Genomic DNA, 9,285 nt, shown 5'->3' on the forward strand with positions numbered 1-9,285 from the left:
ATCAAAATACCGCCTCCATTCAAGGGCCCATCACATCAATATGGCACAGGACAGAATCCTCATTCAAGAGAACCTCTCAACCAGTCATCAAACATATTGCGCATAAACACACCACAAACATACCTGTATAAACACATATATACAGACATGTTGATGGTTGGTGCATCCACAACCTTCACAAATGAATAAACAGCTTGACTACATTTTTACCACCTGCCAAGTACTCACTTCCATTCTGAACTTTACCGAACGTATGCCTAGTGAACCTTTACTAATGGCTCCCATGACAGCTATATGAGGCTCAGGAAGAAGTCTTGCAGGTGTGTTTAGCACACTCACTGTCCACACACCAACTCCTTCCAGTTTGAGGAAGTAAGTTAGGGGTGTCCAAGAATGCCTTCCAAGGCCTACACTCCTCGAACTGAGTGAGCATAACTACCTTTGAAACTAAGGAAAACATGCTGGGGAATACTGCCTACATTCGCTAATGAGCACATCATAAACTAGGAAGAATGTTTGTTTTTGACACACAGGGTAGTCATTGAGAACCTAGCATATGTCCTGTCCAACGTTATGTGCAGTGTTGTGACTGTAATGCACTTGTCATACAGCAAACAGAACACCTACTAAGTTCTAACGTTAAATGTAGTTAGTGGTGGTTGTAGTAAATAAACTTATGGGACAGGGGAGCGGGTAGTTGGAATCTAATAACACAGTATTGATGTCTGGATTGGAATGTGGCATTGGTTGGAGGTGATTTAACGTGCTGGTTGTATTTTCATGTGTCTCTGTATTTCACTTATAACAATTGATTCGACTTTAAAAAATCTATTTAAGAAGAAACGAAGAACCCATCTATTTTATTCACGACAGGCAGCCCTTCTGATGCAGCAACCTTTACTCCTGCAGAGTTCCTTCTTGGTCCAGATGTGTACTCCTGAGTGGGTCAGGAGGCCTACTGTGTATTCAGAAAAGGGCCTTACCTTGATATTGCATGGCCATTTGTTTAGCCTCATAATAGGTGTTGCTAGAAGTGTGGCTCAATGGTTAGAGTGGCAGACCCTGAAGCAGAGATCTGGCTCAAGACCAGGGTTCAAGTCCTGCTTCAGCAGGTCTTGGGCTCAATTCCCCTTGACCAGATAATTCTTGCCTCGGTGCCTAATCTAATTCATGGGTCCCACTCTGCAACTCTGGGCAATAGCTTGCTTAATCTCCACAACAGCGCTTGGATGCCTGGCTTCACCCTGGGGGTGCTCAGGAGTGGGTGCCTCACAGGGAAAAGCCAGGAGGGGTTCCATAGCGGTATGAGTACAGCGCCTTGAGACCCTAACGGGTGAGTAGTGCGCTATACAAGTGCTAATTTACATTTACGCAATATGTAATACTGGTGTAATTGTATGACCCTTGCTGTATTCTTTTTGCAAAGCGCCGTAACACCTTTGAGCAATGCCCACCCTATGCAAAACCGCACATAAATGGGCCGTCTCACTGATTTTATGGCTGAAAACACTTAAGAAAGCAAGCGTACGCATTATAATACTGATGTTATTTCTGGACCCAGGGCGAAGTCTAAACAACCGACCCCGTTCAGTAATTTTGCCTCGGAAAAGATTCGGATAAATCATGGCGGAGACAGTGGCGCAGGAAGGCCTGCAAGCAGAGGCGGCACGGAGAACGAGACAGAGCATGTGGCCAGATCCGGCCTGCAGCGGGACGTTGTGTAACGTGTCTCCGACGCTGCATGTGAACTTTCAGCGGGGAAGGAGGAGTGGTGGTGGTGGCGGGGAGCTGCTGGTGCCCGGGTGACTCTGCCCCTCCTCCTCCTTCCTTCCTTCCTTCCTGTGATCCGAAGAGAGGAAATTCCTTTCAGTTTTTTTTTTGTGAATGACAAACTCATTACCGATTCATTCAACACAACCTGTTCCAGCCGGCTCCGTCGCCACGGCAACGCCTCAATGGGTAACCTTCTGCTTGCTCAACCAATCACAGCGCTCAGGGAGCCGAGCGTTCTGATTGGTTGAACTGACAGGAGGTTACCCATTGAGGCGCTCTCTGCGTGTCTCCATTGAAGCCGGAGCTGTTGCAGGAGTTTCCCCAAAGCTAAAGGCCCCTGGAGTACGACTGGCGCATAACAAAAGCAGGCCTGCGCCCGAGGAGACAGACTGCAGCGCAAACACAAGGAAGAAAGGGACTCGCAGGCAGGGTTCAAGCCACCGAGGCCTCCTTCCCAGTCGCAGCTAGACTGCGGACTGGTAATTGGATTTGAGAAGAGAAAGTCGGACGTCTGCAAGAATCAGGATTTGCGAATCGTGCTGCGGAAAGCGAGTGATCTAGTTACATGCTGTGATCGCCGAAGTACACCAGACCAAAAGCAGAATTCCTGCGCGTCCGTGGCTGCAGGAAGCCGGGCACCCTTCTTTCCCAGGGACAGCCAGTGCGGGCCCGGACCAAAGGCAAACGTCCCGTTCTGCAGCACTAAAGACCGAAGGCCTCCGGACGAACAAAACACAGTGAAAGATCAGTGCATATGCTTTAAAGGAGCAGGTGTCCCACAGCCAGGAGCTGAGACACCACATTTTCATTCCAAGATCACAACTGATCCAGACCAGAGGGCAACCGCTGCAGATCAAGGAGCGCAGGCGAACACCTCGTGGCACCGCTGACCAGCTTCGTGCCTGATTACCAACAAAGCATCAAAGCCCCGGAGACGTGCATCCTGTGGACGCCCCGTGCGAGACCCCCGAGCCTCCCTCCGGCCCGCCCATGCCACAGTAGCCGTGCTCCCGAGCCCGCGTCGCCCGCCGCCGTTCCCCCATGCTAGAGAAGCTGCGCCCGTCCGGCATGACGAGCTGCCGCGGCTGCGGCAAGACGGCGGCCTGGCTGAAGGAGCAGATGGAGCAGGGCAGCGAGCGGCTGCTGCTGATGGACTGCCGGGCGCAGGAGCTCTACGAGTCCTCGCACATCGAGGCGGCGCTCAGCGTGGCCTTGCCGGGCCTCATGCTGCGGCGCCTGCGGGGCGGGAAGCTGCCGCTGCGGGCGCTCTTCCCCCGGGCCGAGGACCGCGAGCGCTTCGGCCGGCGCTGCCGCACCGACACCGTGCTGCTCTACGACGAGGGCAGCGACTGCAACCAGAACGGCGGCGGCACCGCCGGGGACAGCGTGCTGGGACTGCTGATGGAGCGGCTGACGGACGAGGGCTGCAGGGCCTTCTACTTGGAGGGTAAGTGTGTGCACCGCTGGCCTCGGCCCTGGGGAAAATGTGGACTACTTAGGCTCGTGGGGCGGACTGGGGACCTAGGGAGTCCCATTTAGAGATCATTGTCAGGGAAAGCATGGATGTTCTCTTGGGATGTGTATGTAACTCAGGGGAGTTTGTGGCTCACGGGTTCTCTTAAATAGGCTGCCGGGTTAAGTGAGGGATCATAACCCCTTCAGATAAAGCATCTAAAATGATCTTACGAGCCCTGTTTAGCTCAGTGGTTTTAGTCGCCCACGGTGTCATCTCTAGACATTAACTATGGGACGGCCTTAAACAAAATCATATTGAAGTTGTGTCCCCTACTTTGACAAGTGCATTGTCAAAGCGTGTTTTGTTTTCGTGCACAAAATGACGTGTAAGATGATTGGGTGAAGGGTACAACTTCTAAGCGGAGAAAATGCGATTCCCATGTGTGAGACTGTCATAATCAGTTTCGAGCATTCAGCAAGGTTTGAAGCTGACACCCTGCGAGGCACTCGCTGCACCGTAAACCTTAACGACACTTTTCTTGGGTTGAGTCTTATTATTTTACATTGCCATGGTGCTCACCTCCCAACTAATTGAGTTCTTTCTTGTGGGTAATGACAGCTGTCATATCGGATCCCTGGCCGCTCGCAGGGGCTGGGTTCTTTTAAATCTTCGACATAGACCTTTCGTTCCCAAGGCATGAGGTAGTGTTGCCTTTTGAGCAGACTTGCGAATTGATCCCACACGGGTTTAAAACACCGCACTTCCGCCCGCAATACTTCTCTTCTCTAGGGTGTTTCGAAATGTTTGAATGAAAGCTAGCTAGCCTCAAAGTAGTTGCCTTTACATGCAGTGTAGCAGTGGTGTTTAACTGCACCTTGTACACTGAATGTCTAGAAAATATTCGCGCGCCATCTTGGCCTATTTCCTTATGCAGCTTGTTTCACGAGCCTCGCACCTTCCCCTGACAATAGGGGATTTGCGCGCGTCTCCTTTAAGCATCGGATCTATCTATTTCTTTCTTTTAATCCGTTCAGTTGTTCACCTTTGTATTTGGGCCTCGGCACCTAATATCTGGCGGTACTTCGAATCTTTAACTCGCAGTAGTAGTTACCAGGACCGGAGTTTTAGGCAGAACACAGTTCACAGGGGATGACTGCTCCGTACAGCGTATGAAGTGCGTGCTCCAAGCTCAGTTTGTGTGCTCTAGGTGTAACCTTATCTCACAAATAACTTCTCCTTTGGCGCGTTCTGCTCCTGCCTGGGGCGCCCGGAATACATTACACGTTCTTCTCTGCATGGGCCGGGTCTCCTCGTTTGATGTACTGTACGTGGCATGTTAGGCATTGTGATTTGCTCTTGAACAATGTCCTTTCATAGGTGCTGCTGGCCGTTAGCCCAGAGTAGGTGAATGTCACCTAGCGCATGCGCCAAAGTTACTTTCTTATGGTTTATGATCGTGTTCTTAAGCTGCAAAATGCTTGCCACATTTGTGGCATGGTGTAACAAAACCGTTCACGTTTACAGGTACTGGTTTAATGTAAATCCTTATCCCCGGGTGTTTGCATTGCTCCTCCTGTTGTGACAGATGTAACGTAGAGTGTTGGGGAGTGGAACTTAAGTTTTTGTGTTATGTGATAAAGAAAATGTGCACTTAACAAATGACAGACGTACTCGCCTCATGAATGCGCCCTAAGTGCCTGGCACCAATACTGGGGGTTAGTTATGTTATGTAGAAGTATGTTTATCGTCGTGTTTAATAAGTTCTGACAAGCATCTTTGGCTTTTTGTTTTGGCAGGAGGCTTCAACAAGTTCCAGGCCGAGTTCCCGGTCCACTGCGAGACCAACCTTGACTTGAGCTCGTGCAGCAGCGGCGGCTCCTCTCCGCCCGTGCTGGGCCTAGGCGGCCTCCGCATCAGCTCGGACTCATCGTCGGATATCGAGTCGGACGTCGACCGCGACCCCATCAGCGCCACGGACTCCGAGGGCAGTCCGCTGTCTAACCCGCAGCCATCCTTCCCCGTGGAGATCCTGCCTCACCTGTACCTGGGCTGCGCCAAGGACTCCACCAACCTTGACATCCTGGAAGAGTTCGGCATCAAGTACATCCTGAACGTCACCCCCAACCTGCCCAACCTCTTCGAGAACGCCGGGGAGTTCAGATACAAGCAGATCCCCATCTCTGATCACTGGAGCCAGAACCTCTCGCAGTTCTTCCCTGACGCCATCTCCTTCATAGGTGGGTACTTGCGGATGTACCCGCTTTCTCGCCATGTGCAGGTCGTGTCCGAGTTCTATCTAGCTAGTTCATAAGCGGTTCCCAGGTGTCCTTCCGAGGCTCCTCCTTCCATTGATGTGACATTTTTAAAGCCTGTTAAGAGGAGGGCGAACTCTGGGTATAGGACGAAGAGAGAACTAAGGGCCATATGTACTAAAGCATTTCCCCATAGACAGAATGGGTAAAATCCTTTGGTACATCTGGCCCTAGATGACTGTAAGCAGTGCGAATGCAGAGTAACACCAAAGTGGTGCGCCTAGGTCTCAAAAGTGTTTAAACGAGAAATATGGATTACATCATTTCTCGCTCAAACCTACAGGCGACGGCCCATTTGGTGTAGCCTGGCGGAGGTTGAAAAATAAATCAAGTCTGTTTAGTGGTGTAGAAAATTCAGGTTGCGAATCTCAGCCAGGCTTGCGACACTAAATGAAACAGCCACTTCCATCAAAAACATGTTGAGCGTTGGCATAACGGTCGTCGAGAGAAGACTATGCCCACGCAGTAGCAGGTTTACATCAGAGAATGAAGTCTTTAAGATTGGAGGTAGAAGAGATGTAAGGCGAAAACTTAAGACCACCGGGTATCGCTATTCTAGGAGCGAGATGTCCAGATTTCAGCAATACATGACTAGTGCAGACAATTTAAGCCGTTGTGAATCTCACTTGCTCCAATACCAGTGGGGAGGTTTTGCGATCCATTTCAATTTGTACACGGGGGAGGGGTGGTGGTTTGTATAATAGAAATGGCTTGGGTGTTAAAATAATATGCAGAATTGCTTCAAGGCCAGCGATAAACCGGATTTCTCGCCCACACGGTGAAAATCAAAATAGATGTTGGTGGGCTGGGGCGCACTGTTCGAACTCCCAGTGAGAGCATTTGATTTCAGTTTACTTTTAACCTAGTCTTGAGAAGTGAGCAGTTTGCAAGCGCCATGTAATCTGATTTGAACGGTTGCCGTACTGTATGTGGTTAGTTGATAACCCTTAACTGTTAGCCGGATCCAAATGCCTCAGCTCGGCCGCGTGAACTCTGATCCCGGTAATTTGGGGCAGGGTAGGTAATCTGAGCACTGCAGGGGACATTTTGTCTGCATGCCGCTGAGAAACTAATCTGCGGCCATTGTGATGCCTTTGCTCTTACAAAGGATCCCCTTTTCCAGCAATGTTGACATCCTGTTCCTTTTAATGGCTCGTCCCTTGTGACTGCCCTTTTTCTTGTAAAGTGCCTGAATGTGGCCATTGTTAACGTTACAAGGGCTGGAGAATAATTTAATAGACCTTGTAGCCTGCCAGTCTGCAGAAAGGGCATCCATGTGCCACGCTGTGGGACTCTAGTCCTGTTTTTATTGCACGGAACGCCAATAAGCCTCTCTCAAAGCGCTCAGATTTGCCTGGGGATGGAATTGCACACAAGGGGGGTGCGTTTGAAGTTATCTTAAAATAATGGCAGTTTGCATTGTTTATTCTCCAGTTCATAGTTTTTTCTTGTTTCTCTCTTTCAGACGAGGCCCGGGGTAAAAGCTGCGGTGTCCTGGTACACTGCTTGGCCGGCATCAGCCGTTCGGTGACTGTCACAGTGGCCTACCTTATGCAGAGCTTAAATTTGTCCATGAACGATGCGTACGATATTGTCAGAACGAAGAAGTCCAACATCTCCCCAAACTTTAACTTCTTGGGGCAACTTAAGGACTTTGAGAAGACCCTGGGGCTGAGTAGCCCGTGTGACAACCACGTGCCCGCCCAGCAGCTGTACTTCACTACTCCTGCCAATCAAAATGTCTTCCAGGTGGATTCCCTGCAGTCCACGTGAGCTGCAGCCACTCCACCAGGTACATGGTTGATCATTCCCAAAGCAAGCTTCTTTGCGTCTGTCAAACGTTTTGTCCGGAATACGGAACTAGTGCACCCAGTCCAACCTGTGGGTCAAAAAGAAGGTTATTAATGTGTGAAATCTGTCGCTCGAAGAGGGAAGGCGCGAGTTCTCCCTCAGCTTTGGAGACCAGAGATTGCCCTCGCGGTCGATCGCTCGCTCGCTGCCCACTTGTGTTGAGTGGAACCTGGCAATCCAAAAAGGCAGGTGAACCTGGTCGTACATGAGGTCATGTATCAGCCGACTGGAGAGTTCGCACTGCCCCATTATGGACAAATACTGATCATGTGTCTTCAGTGAAGACTGTTTGCAGCTCTGTATATCCTGTGTTTCAGTTCACGGAACAGTTGCAGTATTGCGTTTGTAAAATCTTTACACTTACTATCGTCTTGCATTGTACTTTTCCGAAAGCCACTTGAGTTTTCTTCAAATATTGCATTTTGTAACATGTTTATTTGTACAAATAGGGCGTCAGTCCTGCATTTAACTTTTGTCCTACTTGTTTTTCCTTTCTCGGAGCAAGCACTTGTGAAATTTCTACTTCCTCTTTAATTCTGGTCGATGCAGGTTCCGAATTTGCTATGGCTTTGTACATGCAGTAGTTTATTTTGGGATGGGATTTAAATATTTTGCATTGGCGCGCATAACCTGTGTAGTTTTCCCTCTTGTGCATACCTTTCAGGGAGCCTCACCTCAAATGCAATATGACACAATTCTATTTTTATTAAAACAAAACTGGAAGTATGTGCGGGCATGTGTACTCCACAATGTATGCTTGTGAAAAGCAGCGCGTTTGCCTAATTAGGGAAGAGCAATGCGTCTCCTGTTTATGGTGTACGTTTTCGGATGAAATATATTATTGTAAATCCTTAAATTATTATTAAATAATTATTTTGGCTATGGAGAAGACTTCTGTGTGTTTTATGCATGTCGTTTCTTCACTAAGTGCTTTGGATCCTTGATAGGGCTACGAAGCACTAAGTAAATCCTCCAGTACAATACATTAACTCTACCCACTGTATGGATATGGCAGATTGCGCAGCTTTTAAAAGCCTGGGTCCGTTCACTGGTTTCCGATCAAGGGGTCTGGTTGGCTTGTGTCCCCCCCTCACTTTTGTGGACTTGTCTGCACATGCCACCAATCGCCTGACTTCAGGTGTGTCTCACTGAGGAATGCTCCTCCTGGTAAGGCACATCTGAGTACATCTGGTTGCTGCTTACCTGTCCAGGAGAGGAAGTGGTATGTCCGTTTCTCCAGGCAGGCGGCTTCTTGTGTGCTCAGCTGCCCAGTGCACATAGCCCCAGGCTCTCACACTCATTGGCGAAAGTGGTCACAAGAGGACATGTTTGTCATGAACTGCACAGCTACCAGCAGATGGCAGCTGTGGTACCTACCGTCTTTTCTTTACACTTACATTACCAGTTTGTGTTGACCTTCAGTGCATCGCAAGTATTTGGCACCGACGGGGTAGCCCCGCTCTACATAAGAATCAAGCCCTTTACTGCATATTTTCTATAGTGTGAATGTCTTTTTCTTTTCCAGTATATTGTTTGTAAATCACACGATGGGATCGAATTCGGAGGGTGGGTGGTGAGTGGACTTTGTACCACGGGGCTTCCCCAGATCTTTCTCCAGTAGCCTAGCTAAACGTGTACACACAGCAAGACTCACTGCTCTCAGCACGTTTTTCTTTGGTTAAGGGCAGCGCAGCTGGCATGACCACACCTGTCTTGATTCACAAAGCGATCTTGAGCTGGTTTGGGGGTTGTCCATATATTCTGATATTGTGTTACATACGTATAGCTTGTGGACAGAAGTCTTTGTTAAATCTTTTTTGGTAGGCAAAGGCAGAGAAGTGTGCCAGTCAAACGTACCTATTGCTGTTTTTCAATGTTGATAGCCGGATCATG

The 9,285-nt window shown here is 49.2% G+C and overlaps 1 protein-coding gene across 1 annotated transcript; it reads left to right on the forward strand.

The window, feature by feature from the left end:
- The first annotated feature begins 2,064 nt into the window (after nt 1-2,064).
- On the forward strand, nt 2,065-8,281 carry DUSP6 (dual specificity phosphatase 6). Its single transcript, XM_069228822.1, has 3 exons — nt 2,065-3,220; nt 5,026-5,466; nt 7,007-8,281. Exons 1-3 carry the CDS (start codon nt 2,815-2,817, stop codon nt 7,312-7,314), a joined length of 1,155 nt encoding a protein of 384 aa, XP_069084923.1. The 5' UTR covers nt 2,065-2,814; the 3' UTR covers nt 7,315-8,281.
- Nucleotides 8,282-9,285: the final 1,004 nt, after the last annotated feature.

Source organism: Pleurodeles waltl, chromosome 4_1 (genome assembly GCF_031143425.1).
Source record: "Pleurodeles waltl isolate 20211129_DDA chromosome 4_1, aPleWal1.hap1.20221129, whole genome shotgun sequence".
In the NCBI taxonomy this organism is placed as follows: Eukaryota; Metazoa; Chordata; class Amphibia; order Caudata; family Salamandridae; genus Pleurodeles; species Pleurodeles waltl.

Bases quoted from the DNA above. Each gene is read 5' to 3' on its own strand.
- DUSP6 (XM_069228822.1), top strand. From the start codon at position 2,815: ATGCTAGAGAAGCTGCGCCCGTCCGGCATGACGAGCTGCCGCGGCTGC. The intron at 3,221-5,025 runs GTAAGTGTGTGC...TTGTTTTGGCAG, and splicing joins CAGGGCCTTCTACTTGGAGG to GAGGCTTCAACAAGTTCCAG. The intron at 5,467-7,006 runs GTGGGTACTTGC...TCTCTCTTTCAG, and splicing joins TGACGCCATCTCCTTCATAG to ACGAGGCCCGGGGTAAAAGC.